General features: G+C 38.6%; 1 protein-coding gene across 1 annotated transcript in view; it reads left to right on the top strand.

The window, feature by feature from the left end:
* LOC113640737 (vitamin D3 hydroxylase-associated protein-like) overlaps positions 1 to 21,208 on the top strand; it is a 37,417-nt gene extending 16,209 nt beyond the window's left edge. The window contains exons 2-16 of the mRNA XM_027143363.2: positions 4,499 to 4,706; positions 5,396 to 5,509; positions 6,070 to 6,210; positions 9,347 to 9,480; positions 13,570 to 13,776; positions 14,106 to 14,146; positions 14,220 to 14,344; positions 14,425 to 14,550; positions 14,726 to 14,823; positions 14,900 to 14,999; positions 16,591 to 16,634; positions 17,542 to 17,581; positions 17,666 to 17,774; positions 18,002 to 18,147; positions 20,400 to 21,208. Of these exons, the coding sequence (XP_026999164.2) occupies positions 4,530 to 4,706; positions 5,396 to 5,509; positions 6,070 to 6,210; positions 9,347 to 9,480; positions 13,570 to 13,776; positions 14,106 to 14,146; positions 14,220 to 14,344; positions 14,425 to 14,550; positions 14,726 to 14,823; positions 14,900 to 14,999; positions 16,591 to 16,634; positions 17,542 to 17,581; positions 17,666 to 17,774; positions 18,002 to 18,147; positions 20,400 to 20,537 (1,740 nt within the window). The 5' untranslated portion in view covers positions 4,499 to 4,529 and the 3' untranslated portion in view covers positions 20,538 to 21,208. The remainder of the gene's footprint in view (positions 1 to 4,498; positions 4,707 to 5,395; positions 5,510 to 6,069; positions 6,211 to 9,346; positions 9,481 to 13,569; positions 13,777 to 14,105; positions 14,147 to 14,219; positions 14,345 to 14,424; positions 14,551 to 14,725; positions 14,824 to 14,899; positions 15,000 to 16,590; positions 16,635 to 17,541; positions 17,582 to 17,665; positions 17,775 to 18,001; positions 18,148 to 20,399) is intronic.
* Positions 21,209 to 24,826: the final 3,618 nt, after the last annotated feature.

The following is a 24,826-nucleotide window of genomic DNA, read 5'->3' as shown; positions in this document are numbered from 1 at the left end:
GTGTTTGATGGTCCAACACCTTTTTTCTTTTTATTCCTTTATTGATCCTGATTAGCAGATCAGAACAGATGAAATTTACCTCTCATTGAGTCTTTTATTATTATTATTATTATTATTATTAATCCATGAATATTGTTTTTTGTTTTGCGCTATTATTTTAATCAAGCCATGTATAACTATCCTGAAAAAAGTTTTTCTTTTAGTTTTGCACGTTAAACAGGAAGTGGCAGGTAACGTGAAATGTCGGAGGTCCGAAAAATCGTTTGCGACTTTTTTTTTTTTTGGATTTGTTGTTTTACAGCATCGTAATTAACTCCTAGACAACTGAGAAAATTTATTGAAATATTACTGGTTAATTTGCTGCGATCACAAGAACAAATTTGTGGAGACGGATATTAGAAGAAAAAAAAAACACATCCAGAGTTGGGGGTTCGATTCCCGCCTCCGCCTTGTGTGTGGAGTTTGCATGTTCTCCCCGTGCCTCGGGGGTTTCCTCCGGGTACTCCGGTAGGTTGCATGGTTGGTTGATTGGCATCTCTGGAAAATTGTCCGTTGTGTGTGTGTGTGTAAGTGAAAGAGAGTGTGTGTGTGTGCCCTGCGATGGGTTGGCACTCCGTCCAGGGTGTATCCTGCCTTGATGCCCGATGACGCCTGAGATAGGCACAGGCTCGCCGTGACCAGAGAAGTTCGGATAAAGCGGTAGAAAATGAACGAATGAATGATGAATGAATTTACAGCAATACTTAGACAAATTTTGAATGCATCAAATTTAAAAGGGTCGATTTTGAAAAAATAATGAGTAGTATAAATGTCACTGGACACCTTTTTCCCGTCTCAGAATTAAGACAATTTCTAAGAAAATGTATCAAATATAACAGGAAATGCATCACCGTCTTCAGTCAGAAAAATTTACTTTAAGAATACAAATTTAAAATCTGAAAACGTTTCATAACATTGACATAAACCTCAATATCTGAAGATATAAGAATCATCAGTAGGAATCATCAAATGCAATGTAATTGCAGAGTAGAAAAAGTATGTAGATGCAATAAGGAAACAGCTTAAAACTGACTTAATCATAAAATTAACTTTAATTAAATACAAAATTGAAATATGAAACAATTTCATAACATTTACACAATCATAAAAGTCAATATCCGAAGATATAAGAATCATCAATCGCAATGTAATTGCAGTGTTGTATAAGAAAAATAGAAGCATTTAGAATAATGAACATGCATCAAACTGACTGCAGTCAGGAAAAATTACTTCCAGTTATATATGTATGTGAAATATGAAAACATGAAAAAGTTAAAGAACACAGAATCCAATGAAAAAAAAAAAAAAAAAGTTAGTTTGTCTGCAAAAATGAATGCTGGCAGAACTCTTACTGCTGGTGTCTCCTTCCCAGGAAGTCCATACATTGTCCAGTTTACACTTAAGAAAGATCACAAATAACACTGCTTGCTGCCATCAACTAATTACATAGAAAATACTCATATCAGTCAAAAGGCATTTCATCCAAGAATTGCTCCTAAATTATCCTAATTATCTTGGGTGTGTCACGTATAAAATGGCGATCGAACATATTTAGTTTCAAACCTTAAGGTTATTTAGCCTGATCTGACCTCAGACATTCCCGCTTGTTTCACTAACCATAGGCTGTACAGGAGTATAGGAATTTAAATTTAATCCTGAATAAAAAACTATGTACTGTAGTATGCTCATAGTGAATGAATCTCGTTTGCTGTTGAATGTAGCTTACGGCGAAGTTAAACAAAATGTAGAAGCAGAGCGGGAAATTGGATGTCCTAACAAAATACGTTACCATCAAGTAAACTCCGCCGTATCTAACACGGTGTTATGAGAGCCATGAGGGCTCCCTCTGCTGGCCTGCAGAGGATTTGCTGCACTTGAGCATCAGGACTCTATTTCCCACTAATCATTGCACAGCACACCTGTTTCCTATTTGTAATCACCCGGTCTATTTAAGCTCACTCAGAACGCTCTCGTGTGGCGAGGTATTGTTAGCACTGTCTTCATACTAAGTGGTGCTCCCTGTGCTCCCTGTGCTCCCTGTGCTCCCTGTGCTCCCTGTGCTCCCTGTGCTCCCTGTGCTCCCTGTGCTCCCTGTGCTCCCTGTGCTCCCTGTGCTCCCTGTGCTCCCTGTGCTCCCTGTGCTCCCTGTGCTCCCTGTGCTCCCTGTGCTCCCTGTTTTTGACCTTGCTTGTTTTTTGTGTTTGTGAACGTTCGCTGCCTGCCCTGACCTAGGCCTGGACTATTGACTTCTGCTTTCGGATTTCCTTTGATGTTGTTGTTTGCCTGATGTGTGACCCTTGCCTGTCTTGGATACAGCCTAATAAACCAGCATTTGGATCTAACCTGTTTCACGTCGTGACACACGGAAATCATTTATAATAAAGTAGATTTAACATGTACAAAAGTCATATTTAAAAAGTATTTACCCTCTTCCTTCCGAGCTCCGATGAAGATGCCACACATGCTATTCTGTTCACTGATCTGGGATCTGTCACATCTGTCATGTCACCCGGCCATGAGGTAATCTCAGTTTAACTGACTGAAAGCCTAAATTGCGCACATAACATTAGTTTATAGAGTAAAGCAGATTTTTTTTATAGCTATGAACATCGTTAAATACATATTGAATAACTTACGTTTCCAGGGCTCTCAAGTTTTGAAGACAGGCAAGAGTGACATCTCCAACCCCCCAGTGACTGCCCCGACAATAAATAAATAAACAAACAAACAGACAAAAAATAATGGGGGTGGTGTTGTTTGGTAAGGATCACTGACCACAATTTAACCAAATACAAAGTATTTGTTTAATTTCCATTTATTAACTTGTGTGTGTGTGTGTGTGTGTGTGTGTGTGTGTGTGAGAGAGAGATTATGACTGGTGTTGTTTATTGATTATTACGTGTTTGTCACCTTGTTGGACTCCTTTATCATTTGTAATGTTGCTCCCATATAAAACAGTTCAGCACAAGCCCAGACATTTTTAGGGTCATGATTGAGGACAATGTCCCGTCCAGATCATGTTTTTTGTTGAGGTTTTGTTCAAACCGACCATCGAAAATACCCTCTCTAATGAATGTTTTTTTTTTTTTTTAAATTGGTTGATGCTTTAAATCTTACCCAGATAGTGCTATTTTCTGATTGGCTGTTGTGTATCCTCTTTTTTTTGATTGGCTGATAAGTGTCAGGCTCGACTAAGAACTGAGACGCACTTGATTTCTGCCCGGTTCCATAGAGACAGCGGTGCGGACTGATACATTTTGGGTGCTGCGGCTTATTAAATATAAGATAAATAGTCAAAAAGTTTTTCTGCTTGAGAAATACAATGTGTGGCGGGAGAAAAGACCGAAATGTGTGACTGTCACTTCAGAGCCCTGTGTTATAGCTCAAGACAATTTTCAACCCAAACTTGGGATAAAACAATCCAAAGTCTTACCCAGTTTTTTTAAAAAACAACCCAGCGTTTTTTTTAGAGTGCATGGGGAGGGGTAAGAGGAATCCTTCCCTGATGCTATAGGACTTCCAGGATGGATAATCAATATTTGGATTTATTCTTTTAACAAAAGTTGCATTGAGAAAACATAGCATACACACATTGAAAGTGTAATCTCTTTTCCCTTCGTTTCCCACTGTGCACACAGTGCTATACTGCATGTCTGAAGCGGAATAATATATAAACATGCTCACACACATGTAAGCGTCAAAAAGCCTCACATGAGGCATCAATAAAAACAAATGAGAATGTAACAATGAGAATGTCTGTGATTTATTTGGCATCATTCAACATGTTCAGGAGGCTACACACATCCATGGCCATACTCTAGACCTTATTTTGTCCTCTAGTCTCTCTATTGAAGATATTACCATCGAAGACATTGTATTTTCTGACCACAAACCAATTGTATTCAACACTTCTCTGTTTTAGTTGTCTGAAAGTTGTCTTTCTATTTTAACTTTCATATATTTGACCTGTTTTACTGTGTACTTTTTTATTGACTGTGTTTTGATTGTATGTTATGTCTCCGTATAGCATTTGGTCAGCTAGAGCTGAAATCAAATGTGATTTAGAAATAAACGTACTTACTTACTTACTATCTATTTTCTTCAAAATGTCAAAAATTGGACATCACAGATTGGATGAAAGCACAGTTCAAATATCATGCTGTTATAACAAACTGTTTAATGAGTCAGGTCATTTGACTAACTGAAGAGAGTTGACTCTTTTAAATCCCAAACATCATATTATCTTATTTGTAAGTTGACTGCAAGAACAACGGTATTGCATAAACAAACAAAGAAGATTCATACGTGTATTGTATAATCAAGTCAAGTTTCAGCTTCTCTTCTGCAGCTTTTAGGAACACTTGGCAACCTTACATCTGACTCTATGGATCCTGCAGGGTGTGTGCATACAGTTCAGGGGCCGTTCATGTTGGTATTACATTGTAGGTGAGTGTAGCGGGTGGAACAGGTAGGAGGAGGTGAGCTTAGACATGGATGGTGAGTGGAAGAGTGTAGCAGTGGCTCTGCTCTGTGCTGCCGGTGTCAGTGTTTTGCTGCTGAAATGGAGAGAACAACAGAAGGTGAAGAGGAAACTGCAGAGAGCCAGAGAGAAGAGAGAGAAGGAGGTCGGACAGGCAGAGAAAGCCGTCAACCGCTTTAAGACTCAGGTACACACACACACACACACACACACACACAGATTATTTCTTCATCCACAACTTGGATTGAACTCACTGCAAAGCCAGAGTGTGTAAAGACATGAGTCTGACAATAAATGTGCAATACCACTGTATAGCAGTCTTTCATTCTGCCTGTCTGTCTGTCTATCTATCTCAAATCATGTTTGTCTGTTACGCTACATGTCTGTCTGTAAAGTTAAATATCTGACTGTCTGTCAAGCTACATGTTTTTCTGTCTGTCAAATTAAATATCTGCCTGTCTCTCAAGCTACATGTCTGTCTCTGTATCCACCCATTTGTCAAGCCACATGTCTTTTTGTCTATCCCTTTTGTCTTTCTGTCTGTCTGACTGTCTGTCTTACTGTCAAATCATGTTTGTTTATCAAGCAACATGTCTGTTTGTAAAACTACATATTACTGTCTTTCTGTCAAGCTACATGTCTGTCTGTCTGTCTGTCTGTCTGTCTTTCTGTCTGTGTTAAATCCCAAGTACATATTTATCTGTCTGTCAATCAAATTTCATATCTGCCTGTCTCTTAAGCTACATCTCCGCCTCTCTAACCACCCATTTGTCAACCTACACATTTATTGGTCTATCCCTTTTGCCTTTCTGTCTGTCTGTCTGTTTGTCATTGCTGATTATGTAACATCTGACTCGAATAGTCTTGTGTTTGCAGAACGCTGGTGTTGATTTTAGCTCCATCGTGACTCTCTCACTGGCTGAACTGAGTCAGAAGATCAGAGGAGGATCTCTACAACCTGACGCTGTGCTCCATGCCTACATGGAGAAGGTTCAGTGCACTTTCACCTGTCACTCCACTGGGGAACACAGCGATCCCACACACACATGTGACCCACACACCTCAGACCTCATCTGTGTACAGTTATAGTTATCCACCTTCTCTGCCATCCATTAACTCTGTAAAGACACAACATCTTTGTTTTTAGAGTTAATAAGTTATACAAATGTTTATGGCACTGTATACTGTGTAGTCGTGTCTATTGTTTTACCGATGGACATATGAACCACAGTAAACAATCGATTTAATATATTCAAATATTCACACACATGCAAACAGCAGGATGAATGTGTGTTGTCTAGGCATGTCATGTAGTTTATTTTTTACAACTTTTCTGGAAATGGTTATATTGATAAATCTAAGTGGATGTATTAAACCCTGTAACAATCTGTACTCTATCAGCTCTCTTGCTATTGCGCTGCATAGAGCATTTAGCATGAACCCATTGTTTAGCTAGTGCTCCAACTGTGTAGAAATTTCAATGTGAGAAACCTGATAACTAAACATTTGCGAACGAATTGTATAACAGGAACCTGTGTTGTGTTTTACAGGCCATAGAGGTGCACAAGAAGTTAAACTGTGGCACTGCTGTCCTCACAGAGAGTCTGAAACAACTGGAAGACATCGAGTCATACAAAGACGGCCTTCTTTATGGCATTCCCATCAGCATCAAGGACAACGTGGATTATGAGGTATTGACGGAGGGAACGCTGTCAAACACAACATGGAAATGGACATTGGCATGCTTAAGGTTTGGTTTTGTAAGCTTAGTGCAATGGATAGGAGAAGAAATAGTGATTGTATGTGTGAAAGAATGGATTAAACACATTACATTTCTTTATCTCATTGATGCTATAGAGAGGATAGTTCTAAACACAGACATACATGATGAATAAATATAAATGTAGCAGGTACCAAAAGGCAGTTCATAAGAACATCACATTATTTTTTACCCTGATTGTGCGCCAGTGAAGAAATAAAAGACTTCATTTTGCCACATATACATGTCACATATACTGTACATACGCTCTTTCTTCCCATCTCCCAATTTTTGAGGTTGGGCTCAGCCATGATACAGCCTGGAGCAGAGAGAGAGTTAAGGGCCTTGCTCAAGGGCCCAACAGTGGTAGCCTAGCAGTGCTGGGGCTTGAGCCCCAATACACCAATCTACAACCCATTGCCTTAAATACTTGATCCACCACCACCCCAGTGTGACTGGGATAAAGATATTTTTAAATGGTGCTTTGAGAAGAAGGCAAACATTAACATTCAGATCATTTTCCACTTTTGTGAAATGTAATGCATTGGTTGGACTGATTAACACTGCATCAGTTCGGTTAATCTTTAACATCAGAGTCATATATTAAGTTATACTGTATATTGTATTGGAGTTACGAAACCAGTGAGGTGTGTATATTTATGTAACACAGGGTGACTCAGGTGAACAGATCACATGATATGATAACGAGTGAAGGAATCGGTTCAGACAACTTCAGCAATGCTTGTTTTCACAACACCTCTTTTTCACACGCGAAAACGGTCAGCGAAACAACTGTCAAAAATACGTCATCACGTTCACGAACTGTCAAAAATACGTCATCACGTTCTCGAAGTGCGCATGTGCCCCGCCCTCTTTTAAACCACTGGCGCCGAAATGGCGGATCAGCAGCCAAGCGCTCACTCAACGTCTCAGGTAAGTTGGTTTTTCCTTCCAAATTCGGACATGTTTAATGGTTAGTTATCACTAATAACAGAGAGGAGTAATATTACAGATAGGCTATAGGTTAACTATAGTAAGTAAGATTAGCTCTCAGAGTAAGGTTACATTAGGTGCTTAGGAGGCACATCGCTGCAGTCTGTAGGGTGATGAGATAGGCCTACATAAAAGACACACACACCTCACACCTAGCCATTTCCTGCTGCACTGACTGCCCATTTGACTTGGACCTTCTTTCTTGTGCTGACTGTCCACTGATATTGGACTGGTTCCCCATTTTCTGTTGTCCAACACTTAAGGTGTCGGTCAGCATCGACACCAGATTCTGGGCTGAGTTTAAGATGTCACCTTTTGGAACCTGATAAACAATAAAATATGACTTTAACACGTAAGCAGTGAACACGTATATTGCATGACCTGTGTATTCCAGTGCATGTACACAGCTGTTAGTAAGTTAACACTTAAATTGCTAATTCTTTTATGTAGGCCTATCTCATCACGCTACAGACTGCAGTGATGACCTCCTAAACAGCTGTATTCTTTAAGCACCTAATGTAACCTTACTCTGAGAGCTAATCTTACTTACTATAGTTAACCTATCTCTGTAATATTACTCCTCTCTGTTATTAGTGATAACTAACCCTTAAACATGTCCGAATTTGGAAGGAAAAACCAACTTACCTGAGACGACGAGCAGTGTTGTAATGTAATGGAGTAAAAATACTTCGTTACTGTACTTAAGTAGAAATGTCACGTATCTGTACTTTACTTCGCTATTTAAATTTATGTCAACTTTCACTTTTCCTCCACTACATTTCCTAGATAAAATGTATACTTTTACTCCGTTATATTTCCACTAAGCATCTTCGTTACTACAAAATAAAATCAGAAGAAATGTGTGTGACTGCAATAAGGGAGGTTTGGTGTATCACTGCTCCTAGATTGCATTACGCAGCTCCGCACGCTGTACGGGTACAGGTACGTGCAGCGTGCACGCGCAGTCAGAGCTGGAGGCGTTAATGTATAACGTTAATCGGAAAACTGCAAATACAGCAACCAAAAGCAGTGAAATGTCACTATTCTTATTACCAGAGTTGTAGCACAAACAAAATATTAATGCAAACAATCCAAACAATACTAAATAAAAATAACATTTATTGATTTGGTCTTTGTGAATATTAGTTTATTAATGACTGCATCATTGGACACACTGTTTGTAGAGAATACACACATACCTGTACATGAACTGATTTGATTCAAGACTGGCATCATTACATCATGCATAAAATTTTGGTGTCCACTTTTGCCATTTAATAACACCATAACTTTTGGCTTACTATGTAGTCATAAAATATATGATATAAAACTCTTCTTGTTTTAAATTCTCACTGAGGGATAAAGCCCCTAAAGATGAAACCCTAGAACCGCCCCTGATCTTATGCCTACCGAAAATCACTGAAATTTTACTTTTTACTTTTACTTCAAACACTTTTATAAAAACATTAAATATCAGAAAATGACTTTTGATACTTAAGTACAGTAAAGATCAGATACTTTAAGACTTTTACTTGAGTAGTTTTCTAAAAGGTGACTTTCACTTCTACCAAAGTCTTTTTCTAGTATCATACTTGTACTTTTACTCAAGTATTGCTTTCTACTACTTTATACAACACTGACTATACAACATGAGTGAGCGCTTGGCTGCTGATCCGCCATTTTGGCGGCAGTGGTTTAAAAGAGGGCGGGGCGCATGCGCACTTCGTGGAATCGATTCATCTTCCCTCGGATAGTAATGCCTGTGAACGTGATGACGTATTTTTGACAGTTGTTTCGCAGACCGTTTTCATGTGTGAAAAAGAGGTGTTGTGAAAACAAGCGTTGTGTGTGTAAACTGTCATAGTCGTACATTTTGGAGTCGTATTTGAACAAACACACAAAATCTCGTATCTGTAAACTGTCGTGGCCGTAGATTTTGGGATCCGACTCCGCAAAATTAAAATTTACACACAAATGCTTTGAATTACGTACGATTATTATTGACAGTGTTTTTATTCCATATGTTTCAGTATGACATTGTGTGTGTGTGTGCGTGTGTGTGTGTGTGTCCTCAGGGTTACGACTCTACCTGTGGTGTACTGACTAAGCTTGATGATCCTGTCATTAAGGACAGTGTGGTGGTTTCGGTACTGAAGAAGCAGGGTGCAATCCCCTTCATCAAAACTAACGTCCCTCAGGGTCTCCTCAAGTAAGAAACACTCTACAGACTCTCTACATGTTTTATTTCAGAGAAATCCAACACTATATTGCCTCAGTCACCTTAAGTTTACTCATTAGGGATAAATGTAAACTCTCATTTAGGTTCTCAAGTTTTAAAGACAGGCCAGACAGGAAAGAGAGACATCTCCAACCTCAACCAGTGTTCAAACTGACTGTAAGAAAGATTCCTCCTCGCACTTGTCCGCGTCTCTTTACCTCTGCAAAACAATAGGAGCTCCGGAGTACTGAGAGAACAAACCACGCGAGTGAAATCAAATCTGGTTTATTCCAAACAACTGCTCAAAGAACTGAGCGACAGAACAGAATATATACGCAATGAAATACAGTAAGCAGTATGGTGTATGAGATAAGGCGGAGGCCAAGATTTGTCAACATAGATAGGGGTATGCTAGAATGCTGCTTCCTCACAACTCTCATCCAAGCATTGAAGGTCAGAAAGCCTGTACATGAGCAAAGAGAAACTGAGTGTCCTGCGAGTAATCTCACAAGCAGGTCAACCTATCTTGTCTTTTCATCCGGTCAAGAGCACTAAAGGAACAGGATAGATTCAAATCAATAACATTAAATCAGAAGATGACATATAACATATAACACAGAAATACAATTTTACATGACAGAGAATCCTCATTTTCTATTCCCTTAAGATTATGGTTACGTTATCAGCAAGCCTTACCATCCTGCTTATGTTTGCAGAAACACAGGGTACAAAAACAAGAAAACAAGAACACACTTATCACAGGACAGCATCAGCATTAGCATGTGGAAGCACTAAAACTAAGGCTGCTTGTTCTGAGCAGGTGGTGATGTCAGTGAACCGGGGCCCCCTGGCACCATCTCAGGGCCCCCAGTTTGAGAACCACTGGCCTAGACTACTTGTTCTGATCAGGTGTTGTCAGTGAACAGGCTGTAAAACTGTTGGCTAAGTTACAGACACTCATGAAAAACTCCTGCTGATTATCTGGGAAACGTCTCTAACAGCAGTCACAATGTCAATGTTTGTGTCAAACAGGAGATCATGACTTACTCTGTGCTCAAAGTGATGCTTGCAGCTCCAGTGGTTTTCTCTGTGGGTGAACGAGGATGATGCTGAACAATTCCAGGATATTCTTTTTTTCATTGGTTGTCGTCTTAAATCTTACCCAGATACAATAGTGCTATTTTCTGATTGGCTGTTGTGTAGCCTCTTTTTTGGTTGGCTGATAAGTGTCAGGCTCGACTAAGAACTCCAGGGGAGATGCGCTTGGTTCCTGCCCGGTTCCATAGAGACAGCGGTGCGGACTGATGCGTATTGGGCGCTTCGGCATATTAAATATATGACAAATAGTACGTTCTTCTGTGTGACAAATACAGTGTGTGGTGGGAGCGTGACAAAAGACCCAAATGAGTGACTGTCACGTTAATGCGTGATACTTGACAGCCCTTTTTAGTCTAGTTTCCATTGTTAAAAGCACTATACAAATAAAAGTATATTAAATTTAATTGCCTACAAATGCCAGCAAAACCGTTAGCTGTTAGGCTCAGTGCAGTCCTGCTCACTTCTCGCCTCACGAGTTAGACCTTTTTTTCCATTTTGGCTACAACTTACACAACATTAGTCTTTTTATATCTCATTTTGACAAAGTGATATCAAATTAAAAAAAATAACACCTGGTTTAAATTGAGAAAAGGTTAATAATTAGCTAACGATAAGACCTGCCTATTGTAAAACACTTTCTGCACTGCTTATGTGATAAGCTTTGACTGGCTGAGAAGAAAGTTAATCACCTCATGCCTGCTTATATTCCATCTCCATTTGTTGTCCTTTAAATCAGCCTGAGGGAGTGGTTGAAAATTGTAGAAGTCATGTACGGTGTTGAGAAAATTATTTCTTTGACATTTTAGTTTTGTAGGAATCATTCAGAGTTAGAATTCAGAGAGTCTGAAAGACGAGCTATAAAAATACGACTGTTGTAGCCTTCAGTATTTAACATACCAACAAATAGCAGATGATATCAGCATAGGAGACAGATCATAAAAGACCAAGAGATCTCTCAGGTGCTGTGGTGTGTATTTTATAATCCATGTTAAATATGACTGGGTCCCAGTGTAGATAGCCAGAGTAGGATCGGAGCAATAAGGTCATATATTCTGTATTCTAGTAAAGGCTCTAGGATGAACTGTAGCTTGTTTGTGTAGCTGCTGGAATTTCTAGACAGCACAGAATTACAATTATCCAACCTATACTGTATGTAACGAATGCATGAACTAGTTTTTTTTTTTGCATCATATAGTGAAATTATATTTCTTATCAGTATTTGGGGATTGAAAGAAGGCTATGATATCTAGTTATATGATCTAGTGAAGCTTTAAATAAAACAAAGTCAATAATCACACCAAGATCTTCTACTGCTGCACATGATAAAACAGAAAGGCCATCCAGAGCTACTCTGTAATCAAAAAGCTTACTTTTAACTGCATGTTGTTCAAGTACAAGTGCTTCTTTTGCACTTAGTTCACAAGACCAGTAAGGAGGCTCAACTCTGGATGAGAAGCCAATAGTAACCAGCGCTGTCTCGGTGCCAAGATGAGGCCTCAATCCTGACCTTGTGAATGTTATTGCTGTGTACGTATGAGCATAACTGCTGTGCTACAACCTGCTCTAGGATCATGAAGATAAAGGGAAGACTTGATCTTGGCCTATAGACAGGAATGGAGGTCGAGTTTTTTAATCCTGGCTTGACAAAAGCCCTATTCGGGCGGGATTAGTTTTACGTGGGGACGTGGGGGTAAAGTAATTATTACCAGAGCTTCTTGGTGATTTTAGTCCCGTCCGAATGTGCCATCTCGGTAATCATTACGGACAATGTCAGTAAAGATTACGTCGACTTTTACCTTCTGTAAAAAGGTCCGGAAAAATTACCTCAGGTAATACTGATCCCGTACGAAAAGACTGTACGGTAAAATTCCGTCATTTCCTGTTTAAAAGTAGTTTTTGGCATGTTTTTCAAGCATGGAGGCACCATGTTGTCTGTTTGCAGATGTGATAACAGGAAGCAACGTCATATGCACATGACGACAAGGAAGTTACTGTGGTGCGTAAAGCGAGTTACCCCTCCCACTTCTGCTAGTATTACTGAGATGTCTTGTCCCGTGCGAATTGGCCAATTAATATTACAGACGTCCTGAGGTAAAATTGCATTACTCCACGTCCCCACGTAGAACTAGTCCCGTCTGAATAGTGCTAAAGCCAAGTACAGAGACATTCCTAATGGAAGAACTGTCAGGTCTCAGCCCAGACTTTGGCCATGAGCATCTGTTTATGTTCTGTGCCCCGCCCTTGTCTTGTCCTCCCCACCTCTGCACACCTGTTCCTCATGTGTCTAATTGTTATTAGTATTTAGTTGAGCCGCGTTGCCTTAAGCAGTGCAGAATCCTCTGTCGTTGTCCTGATGTTGTCTTGTGTCTAGTCGGTGTCTCTGTTCTGTGTTTTTTATTTATTAAACCTGTTTATTTTACGCTATCCTGCATTCTGGTCTATTTTATCCCCGCGTCCCTGACAAGAACTGATTGTTTTTGGGAGAAATTCACTCGCTTCTGTTATTATCTGTTTGAAGAAACATGTAGGTAAAGAATCTAATACACAGGTTGAAGAAGAAATTAGTGAAATGAAATCAGTCTCTGCTTTTATATTTATGGTCTGAATTATTTTCATTTTGCCATTAAAATAATTCATAAAATGATCGCAGATACATTTAGATGGTGTGCATGTTTCTGTGGTGGTTTAATTCTAGTTAATTTTGCTGCCATATTTTAAGACTCTTATTTAGCAGCACTAAGACATTTTCTGCAGCTCAGGAGGCTCTTCTATGCTGCGTGACATGCAGTCTAACGCCAGTTATCTTCTAATTTTTGAGAGGTCTATTTTAATGTTGCCTGCGTATTTTTTTTCTCTCAAATTATTTTCTAAATAAATCTAATTCTGCTAGTGGGTCCTTTTGTTTATTCATTTATTTTTGCAATCCAGGTGCATTTTGACCTGCGAATTCAAGAACCCACCGTTGTATGTTTTTTATTCTAGCTATGAATGCAGTAACCCCATATACGGGAGGACGGTGAACCCCTGCAACCTCCAGAAGACCTGTGGAGGCTCTTCGGGTGGTGAAGGTGCTCTGATCGCTGGAGGAGGATCTATTCTGGGGCTGGGATCCGACATCGGAGGAAGCATCCGCATCCCAGCAGCCTTCTGTGGCATCTGCGGCTTAAAACCCACAAACAACAGGATAAGGTGTTTTATTTGTATTAATTTAATTGTATTAATACAATATTGTTATAATAGACACATTCTCTTCAGCATTTTTATACAGGAGGTAAACACAGTCCTTATTTGATTTAACAAAGATTTTAACTGATTAACTATTAATGTGATAGCTGACTAGCCTGTGGATGTTTAATCTGCTTATTCAGCAGGCAGTCAGCATCTTAGTTGACCCAGTTAAAATGCATTATGCCTTACAAGAACATGATTTGATATGAAAGTCTTACTAAAATTCATAATACCATGGTAATGTTTTGATGTATCTAGTTTTTTAAGTTCTCAAGTTTCTTTCCATGCAGCCTGCGTGGACTCTCTTCATGTGTAAAAGGTGGAAAAACAGGTAAAGCACAGTTCCACTAATTCAAATAGAATAGATTTTGAGAGTAGGAGCTAACAAATGTGTTTGTTTCCAGCCCTGTCAGCTGTTGGTCCCATGGCCCGTGATGTGGAGAGTCTGGCTCTGTGTATGAGAGCTTTACTCTGCACCGACATGTTCACTCTGGACCCTACGGTTCCTCCGATACCGTTCAACCAGCAGGTACCACACACGGGTCTCTTCGGTACTTCAGTGTCGTGTGTCGTGTCTCTTGGTACTTAATCGTTTTTTCTTTATGAAAGGTATACGAGAGCTCGGAGCCCCTGAGGATCGGTTACTATGAGAACGACGGGTACTTTCAGCCGTCTCCGAGCATGAGCAGAGCTCTACGAGAGACCAGAGAGCTCCTGGAACAAGCAGGACACACGGTATTAGTGCTCGAGCCTCATCTATATCACTGGAGCTAAAGGATGGAAGCCCATTTGATGTCCCTAATTTCAGAGTATTTAGATACGAATGGTTTTTAACGGCTTACATAAATATATCCATCTATGACCATGTGTGTTTGTGTGTGTGTTGTATCTTCCTTTCTCTACACGATAGCTAATTCCATTCAAACCTCCTCACATGTTCACTGCCTTCACCGAGTATGTTGCGAGGGGAAACCTGGCAGATGGAGGTGCTACTCTTTTAGAGCACCTGTAAGTCATTATAATTATATCACCTCATTAGAGTTTAAAGCGATCTGTGAACTTTGAGGCCGCTGTGTGTTTTCAGTAAGCATGGTCCTGTCGATCCGTGTCTACAGCATCAGGCTTCACACTACGGTCGTCCAGTGTTTATGAAGAAAATGATCTCTCTGCTCCTTCGACCTATTGTGAGTTTCATTTACTTTGAACATCAGGCTTCTGAACAATATAATAAAATTTCGCTTTGTGAAGTGACGATACGATATTTACACATCAGTTGTCTTCAGTAATAATTGATTTATAATCACTGACACTCTGAGAGATTGAAAAATGTTCTTATCAGTTTTCCTTTTTCCAATTTGTAATGAAGTTATTATGTGATAATTCAATTCAATTCAAGTTTATTTGTATACCGCTTTTTACAAGTGACATTGTCTCAAAGCAGCTTTATTAGAACATAAACATAGAACAAAAGGTTATTATGAAGAATAATATAAAGATTAATAATGTGTTCATGTTAATACTGACAACATAAAACAGATGGTACTGGTATCCCCTATTTATTTATTTATTTATTTGTTTGTTTGTTTGTTTCTTTACTTACTTATTTGTTTATTTATTTATTTATTTATTTATTTTAAGTAAATGATGATTAATATATTTTTAAATGCTAATAATAGTTTTGTTGTGTGATGTTTTTAATGTTATATGTTTTATATTATAATTTTAAAAATAGTTGTCTGTTTTAATAATAATAATAATAAATAACAATAAATACTAATAAATAAGAATTATTATTATTATTATTATTATTATTATTATTATTATTATTATTATTATTATTATTATTAATAATAATAATAATAATAATAATAATAATAATAATTACCTTCTTCTTATTGTTGTTGTTATTATTGTTGTTATATGTTTTTTTCTATCATTATTTACTTTTCAAAACATTATTTTGTTATTTTTATTATTTATTTTCTGTAGGACTTTGATATGTATATCTATTTACACGTGGGATGCGGTAGCTCAGTGGATAAGGTGTTTGACTACTGATTGGAAGGTCATTGAATCCCAGGTCTACCAAGTTGCCACTGCGGGGCCCCTGAGCAAGGCCCTTAACCCTCAATTGCTCAGGTGTATAAACTGAAAAACTAAAAAAAAAAAAAATTAAGTCATTCTGGATAAGAGTGTCTGCTAAATGCTGTAAATGGAGTCCCTTTGTGTTGTCACTGCTACCATATTAATTATTTATTTTCTACTTTTCACATGATTTTATTTACGGAGTCATTTCTTAAAAATCGTCTACATCACGTCCTCAGACCACACAACTGTTTCCACAAAGCTGCAACCCAGATTTATTTGGGATCTAAATACAAATCTCTGGACCTTATTGTGACAAATCCAAACTCTAACAAATAATAACTTGGATTTAAGATTATACTTAAGAATAAAAAAAATAAATAAAAATTAAAAACTATACTATACCAATTGATTTATAAAATATTATTTATATTCAGTTTTAAAAATGTCATTGTTAAAAAATCTTGTCTTGTACATTTCATTTCAAGAACATTTTACTTATTTCTTCCTTTTCCTGTGTCATTTTTCTTAAATTTACTTTAATCATAACTAATGTGATTGAATTTTCTTGAGTGTAATTCTAACTCTATAGAAATTCGATGCAGTACAGATTTAGACATTATTTTTTAACTGTTTTTAGATCGTACTTGTAGTAATAACATAAATTTGGGTGTTTTTTCTTCCCCTCAGTATCCACGCATTGCTGCACTTATGAACGCCACCTGTGGAGTCAGGTAAGAGTGATCCGCTTCCTGTAACTACACCTGTTGATTCATGGTACGTCAAAGAAATATGATGTTCACTAAAAAGTATTAAAAATATCTTATATCACATGTCTTAATGTGAACTGATTCCTTTGATAATTTGATAATGACGTAGCGGAACAGAATCTACTTAATGACTTCTGATGCAGCACAGTGTGTGACTTTTTGGGCCTTTTTACACCCGGTCACTTCGTGTGTTGTCTCTGATCCGATAGCTATCTTATTCGTTAAAACTGTTCCATTTACATTAGGCCACATAAACGCGTCTCGGCGAATCGGATATCGATCCGATCTTTCTACTCCCGCCCAAAATGCTAATATATTTTACCTCATTTCCGGGGTAATTGTAATGGAACACGCTTTGGTGTATGCGGTCGCTACAAAAAATAGCATTTACTGTTTGCTGCATTTTTGCTGGCTGCAGCAGTGCATTTTAAGCCCCAATGAGACACCTGGGTGAAAGATCGGAGTCAGCGCTGGTGGGAAAACATATTTGTTTCTGCCGCGATGCACGACTCGTGAGTCACCTGCGAGTGACGTACTTCCGTTTGGGAGGAGTATAGCGCTGACGTATGTGGCTTGAACAACCACATGCATTTACACCTGTCCAGTTTCATCTGAAACACGTCCCAGACCTCCTCCTGAAGGGGTTTGTACCATCGGGTTTATATCCGTCTCCAAAACGTTTCGGATGGCATTTAGACCTGGTCTTTTTACCATCAGATAGCTATCAGATCACAGAAAATGCAGGAAGTGACCAGGTGTAAAAACCCCCTTTGTTTCTTTCCTTGTCTTGTGTGTGTGTGTGTGTGTGTGTGTGTGTGTGTGTGTGTGTGTGTGTGTGTGTGTGTGTGTGTGTGTGTGTGTGTGTGTGTAGCTCTCCAGTCGATCTGTGGAAACAGCACAAAGCAGTTGAGGTACATGCCTGAATGTATGTATCAGTACTGTACGTCTGTACATCGCTTAGACCAAACATTAAATCTTGTTGTTTGTGTTTGTAGGTTTATATCCAGGAGACGTTGTCTCAGTGGGAGAAGCTGGAGCTGGATGTCCTCCTCTGCCCCATGCTGGGACCAGCTTATAACTTCAACTACACCGGAAAACTAAGCAGTAACGTATTGATCTCTGCCTTATTTAGAGCTCAGGGTAGTAAATAAATCACTTCATCAGATGGACTCTGACCATCAACTGGTTGTATTGGTGTGAATTTTAGGTTTAACTTTTACACTGAACTTTAACTTTAAAAAAATTCAGTAAGCGATTTTGTTGTGCATTCATCTGGCTTGTGTGCGTGTGTGTGTGTGCGCGCGCGCGTGTGTGTGTGTGTGTGTGTTCAGGTGCTCTGACTTACACCGCTTTGTACAACGTGCTCAACTTCCCTGTTGGAGTCGTTCCTGTCACCGTGGTCACGGATGAGGATGAAGAAGAGCTAAAACACTACACTGGGAACTACGGAGACGTCTGGGACAAGACCTTTATCAAGGTGACTAAGAAACTAGAGACAGGAAACTAACTGGGTTTAGATGCAGATATGCAGGATAAATGAATTACACAGGAAGGAAGCACTGTTTGAGTAAGCAGCTTGTGTGTCAAAGTACTTGTGTGCATGAAACTAAGAAACTATAGGGACAGAATCCTCGGAAAATTGTGGCAGACACTACGGAGACAGGAAGCCAATAAACTACGGGGACTGGGAGCCTACGGACACTATGGAGACTGGGAGCCTATGGAGACTGGGAGCCTACGGACACTGTGGAGACTGGGAGCCTACGGGGACTGGGAGCCTACGGACACTATGGAGACTGGGAGCCTACGGGGACTGGGAGCCTACGGACACTATGGAGACTGGGAGCCTACGGGGACTGGGAGCCTATGGAGACTGGGAGCCTACGGACACTATGGAGACTGGGAGCCTACGGACACTATGGAGACTGGGAGCCTACGGACACTATGGAGACTGGGAGCCTACGGACACTATGGAGACTGGGAGCCTACGGACACTATGGAGACTGGGAGCCTACGGACACTATGGAGACTGGAAGCCTACGGACACTATGGAGACTGGGAAACACACATACAGGATAAATACACTACACAGGAACAAAACATTGCATCTGCTAGTATTAGGCAGTATGTACGTCAAAGTACTTGTGTACATGAAACAACAGGGGTGGAAATTACGAAAATATGGTGACGAGGAACTGAGAAATTACGGAGTCATGAGATTAGTAAACTACAGAGACCAAAAACTGAAACAACAACAACAACAAAAACCTACAGAACCCAGGAAACTACGGAGACAGGAAGCAAAAAAACTACAGAGATCGGTAATAAATAAACTACGGAGACCGGAAACCACCGGGACAGGAAAAGGAATAAACCACAGAGGTTGTGCAGTAGAACACACAAGTAGTTTTAATGCAGTAGTTTATAGCCAGTTAATATATTGACTCTTGCCCACAAGGTGGCAGCATGTCAACGTTTTTTTAATCAACTTTAATCAACTGCAAACTTGTCATTTTTAGGATTCTCACACGTGTGTAATGTTCAGGAAGATTTGTGAATAGATAAAGTTCACCAATTAAGGAGGCAACACACACACACATAGAAACGCAAACAGACACAAGATGTAATCGATTATGATGTTTAATGTTGCTTACACACTGACATGTTTCTTTTTTACTTTTTTTAATTCAGTGGATTTTAAATTAAGATTTTTTTTACTTATTTGACTCCTGAGACATTGAGGCTTAAGCATCTTGCTCAAGGGCCCAAAAGTAGTAATTTGGTGCATGTGGAATTTCAAATTAGTAGGCGAGTGCCTTAACCACCGAGCAAAACTGATGTGCACCTTGACCTCTCGTGATAAAAGTTTGTGCACCCCTGAATATCACAACCATATTTGCTCGTTGAATATATTTCTCTAGATTTTTTCCTCCTTTGCTTTTATAATAGTCTCTTCTGATCTCAACTGAACTGAAGCTTTCCACTAGAAGTTGGGGTGTGGCTGTGAGGATTTGGGTTCATTCACATGTTCAATAAAACCACTAGTGAGATCAGACTGATGTTTGGAGATGTTGGTTCCAGTTCATCCTAAAGATGTTCACTGGGGAAAAGTCCGAGTCAGGGCTCTGGTCAGGACACTCTAGTTCTTCCACACCAACTTTAACCTCCACAGCATGTCTTCGTGGAGCTGTGTGCTTTGTGCACAGGAGCATTGTCATGCTAATTTCAGTGTGCTATTAAGCAGCCTTCTGTGTTTAAACAGTAGAAGTAAACATGCTCATCCATGTAACATAAAGAATCCAGTCGTCCTAATTGCCAATCCATTATGCAGCTGCAGAATTTATTCTCAACCTCCCCGAGTTCTCCAAAATCACCCCATTGGTATACTACATCATCTAACTTGAATCTGTTATCACTCTCTGCTCTAACATGGTCTGGATCCACCATCTGTCAGGATTTGAGGAATTGAACAGCTGACGTTCTATAAACAAAGTCTAAAGACCTACTGTACCTCTTCACCACACACTTGGATTAAAACTTTGTTTATTAATTATAAACTATAAAAATCCATAGTTTATTCCTGAAAAACTAGTCTCTCTGGATAAGGATGCTGTAAATGGAGATAATAAAAGTTCTTGCTAGCAGTGAATAGATAGGAACGTGTATAATTTTGTGTGTGTGTGTGTGTGTGTGTGTGTGTGTGTGTGTGTGTGTGTGTGTGTTTTACAGGCCATACGAGGCGGTGTGGGTCTGCCGGTAGCGGTGCAGTGTGTGGCTCGACCCTGGCAGGAAGAGATGTGTTTACGGCTTATGAGAGAAGTGGAAAAGCTCTGTGCGGAGAACAAGCACTCAAAAACACACCACTAAGGGTCTTAGTCTAGGGCCTGTTCTCAGCTTGGCAGAACAGCTTAACCCATGACCCACCACCAACAGTGTATGTGTAGACAACCTTGTGGTGTTATCTGTGAAGCTACAGTATATCTGCTTAACTTGTTAATAATAAATAAAAACTGACCCTTGCATAAACTAAAGTCTTTTTACAAAAAAAGAAAGAAAGAAAGAAAGAAAGAAATCAACGTTTATCCAGTCTGCTTTCATGTTTATGATTTATTTAACTGATTATTTGATCGTGTAGTTCACCCTCTGTACAGGTCCAGGAAAATGAGCTGTTATTATAGAACAAAACATACAGTATGCGTTAATATAAACCTGTCACTGTTGTTAAAGACAGAACAACCTCTGGAGTTAAGATTTAATATGGTGTAACAAATTCCAGTACAGAGCTGTTGATGTGTAAATGGTGTGTGTTTGATGGTCCAACACCTTTTACTTTTTATTCCCTTATTGATCCTCATTAGCAGATCAGAACAGATGAAATTTACCTCTCATTGAGTCTTTTTTTATTATTAAAACGTGAATATTCACTATGAATATTGTTTTTTTTTTGCGCTATTATTTTAATCAAGCCATGTATAACTATCCTGAAAAAAAATTCTCCTTAATGTCTCTAAAGCATTAAAACAAGCTTATGTTTTACAGCTCATGGTGAATAGTTTTTCTTCTAGTTTTGCACGTTAAACAGGAACTAACTAGAAGTGGCAGGTAACGTGAAATGTCGGAGGTCCGAAAAATCGTTTGAGACTTTTTTTATTTTGGGATTTGTTGTTCTACAGCATCATAATTAATTCCTACACAACTGCGACCACAAGAACAAATTTGTGGAGACGGATATTACAAAACAAAACAAAACAAAACAAAACAGATATTTCAGTAAAATCGTGTGTAAATGTTTCATATAAACAGAAGCGACTCGTGTGATGAAACCAAAATGCAGATGTTAATGATTCATGTGGTTAGTTTGTAAAACTTAAAATAAACAATATTTTCAGCATAAAATACTTAAGTTTGTAATATGTACTTGTATTGGTGAGTTGATAACTCATTTTAATAAGTCTTTCAAAATTAAAATAAAGAATACTGTCTTAATTATATATCGATTTTGAACACACACTTTTACCTTCTCGTAACAACAGAAAAATATTAAGTTAGTGAAACTTGTATATCTAGTGAGCATCCTTTAAAAGCTGAGTAAAGGCGGAATTTGTTCGGACGTGTTTTGCTGCCAGAGAAGGACTACTAGGAGCCGGAGAAACAGGCTATATAGGTAAGTTAATATTTTTGCTTTGTTTTAATCTCAGCAGCTACCAACTGTATGCAAAAAAATCTTTGACTTAAGTAAAGTCCGCAGATTCGAGTTTTGCGAGTCAATAACTCCTGAGCTAAACGCTACACCTCTTTTCTCTCGTAGTAATGTAGTGAGGCGGCTACAACCGCGTTTTCCTCAAAATCAGCTTTCCTCCACGGTGGACAAAATACATATAAACCTAAATATGAAACAAAATGAATGCGGCAAACTTTACTTAAATAAATCGTTGTTGTCACACACTAAACTGAAAAGACAGTTTGACCTAAGCTAATTCATCGATTCTAAAGTTAATAGACGTTTAGCTAGCTAGTGTGTTCAAAAAAGGCTTTATGTTTTGTTTTACAGTGGCAGCTAAATGATGTTAATTGATATCGAACATGTTTAGTGTCGTCCGAATTTAAAGTTTACTCTGGGTTGATTAAGACTTACACACACACACACACACACACACACACACACACACACACACACACACACACACACACACACACAGTATGTATACATACATATACATACCTGCACACAGACATACATAAACCTGTAACAAGTTAAATAGTTAACTAATAAGCAAGTTAATTTAAGCACAATACCTAACATGACAGTGTGTGCACGCCATCTTTATCTGCCGTGACGTTTTCACAGTTGATCCATCTTGTAACCTTGTAAACCTTGAGCTTTTTGTAAATTTGCCATTACAACATATTGTGTTTTTATTTTTCTTTCATATACAATCTGCAGCATTATGTTTGATGGTTAGGCAGCTGACATTTCTTTAAGTTTGCAATTTTTCATGTGTAGTAAGTTTTAACTCCTAAGATTTAACTCATGTGTCTAATGTCCTGTTCCTTTCCTTGACTTAAAACACTGACATTGATTTTGATCTACTTAGGATGATGAGGTGCCACAAATTTTGACCCAGCCAACGCCAGTATTATTAATGAGGGAACGGAAGTCCTGCAAGACCTGGATGTATCCAGAGCCTGTGCCCTGCTAGGGCTGGTATATGCTCTCAACCTCAGCTACCCAAAGGAAATAAAAAATACTTTTGAGGTGTTTCAGAAAATAATTCTTGAGCTGGATGGTCTGAAAGCTAGGCCGAAGGTAATGTCTTTAAACAATAAACTGTTGTATTCCTGAAATGTTACATGTAAAAGTTTTGTTGTGCATACACATACAGAAGCTGTAATTTTGACAATTTTTTACATGTATGTTACAGTGTTGTATTTGTTTGAGACTTTATGGCGGCCGTAGTTTATGTGATGAAGGTAAAATTTAATACTTTGCAATAATATAAAAAAAAGGAAGAAAACTTTTAGTTTCAGCTAGGTGGACCCAATAAGCTGGCAATTGTGTCTGTTGTAGGAATTCATTTTTCACGTTCCCTGTTATTTATTATTTTTTTATTTTATTTTTTTCTGATATGTACCTACCAGAAAAATACTTCATTCTTTACTTGACTTTACTTGAAAAAAATACTTTAGTCCTGGATAATTATCTTTTTGTCAAAGCATTGTTAAAACCTTCTTGTACATAAGTTGACATTGGTTTTATAATAAACCAGTTTCGTCATAAAACTGGAATTGTTGTGTTATTTCTCCTGACTGAAGTGAAATAAGTTACCTATACTCAAAAAAATTAAGGTAACAATTTGCATGGACATATCTAAGTAGAATGAAATCAAAATAAAGAAGTTAGAATAGCTTAAATTATGTAATTTGACCACTTAATATCACCAAAACTTTGAAATTAAAATTAAGTTGTTTCAACTTAATTAAGTTCTTAGAGGTTAAGTCAAATCATGTTGGTTGTACTAAACAAATTGGGTTAGTCTAACTATAAAAGGTTCATGATATCTACTTAATAATGACTGAGTTGAAGCTACTTAAAAAGATGCATGCAAATTGTTACCTTAATTTTGTTAAGTCGAGCCAGCGTTTTATTTTTAGAGTGCACCTCATGGGTTGGGAGTTCGATTCCCACCTCCGCCTTGTGTGTGTGGAGTTTGCATGTTCTCCCCGTACCTCGGGGGTTTCCTCCGGGTACTCCGGTTTCCACCCCCAGTCCAAAGACATGCATGGTAGGTTAATTGGCATCTCTGGAAAATTGTCCGTAGTGTGTGAATGAGAGTGTGTGTGCCCTGCGATGGGTTGGCACTCCTTCCAGGGTGTATCCTGCCTTGATGCCCGATGACGCCTGAGATAGGCACAGGCTCCCCGTGAGCCGAGAAGTTCGGATAAAGCGGTAGAAAATGAATGAATGAATGAATGTCTGTGCATTTGCGCACCAGGCAATGTGCCTATGGGTGTAACCGCATTGGGAAACAACCTGGGAAAATAATAATTGGACCAATCATAGCGCCAGTTTAAAACTCTTCAACGCTACAAGCGGAGAGCCGTCAAAACGATGTGGTTTGCATCTGTCTCTGTCCTTCTTCAATTCTTCTTACAGTGACTGTTTTTTTTACAAGTGAGGACTTAACGTTTCAAAGGTAAATGGCCAGAATTGTGAATTTCATCCAATTTAATAAGCCTGCCGAACCACAGGCATCGTTAGACTACTTTACTGGGGCATGTGCCCAAGTGTCCGGTGTTGTGCCTCAAGGTTAAGTTTTACGCACAGATCAAGTTTTACTTTATTTGCCAGTATTTATATATCTATAACATGACGAAACTAATGTCATTTTTTAAATATCAATCGTATTCTGACTCGATTGTTACTGGCTCCTGTAGATCACATCTGATGGACATCAGATTTTTTTTTGTGAAAAGCAGGGAAATAGAAGCAGAAAGTAGAAATGATGAGGGAGGTATTATTATATGATCAGCCAGTCAAAACCATAGTGAAGTCTAGAGTCTTGCATTATTGCTGAGAAAATTAACACGTATGTGTTGTCAGATATGAAGTTACTGTTTAGTTCATTAGATCTAATTTATGGCAATACATAGAGTTG

This window comes from Tachysurus fulvidraco, chromosome 5 (assembly GCF_022655615.1).
Source record: "Tachysurus fulvidraco isolate hzauxx_2018 chromosome 5, HZAU_PFXX_2.0, whole genome shotgun sequence".
NCBI classification, from domain to species: Eukaryota; Metazoa; Chordata; class Actinopteri; order Siluriformes; family Bagridae; genus Tachysurus; species Tachysurus fulvidraco.
The sequence above is the reverse complement of the archived record's forward strand: the minus strand, read 5'-3'. Positions and strand labels throughout refer to the sequence as shown.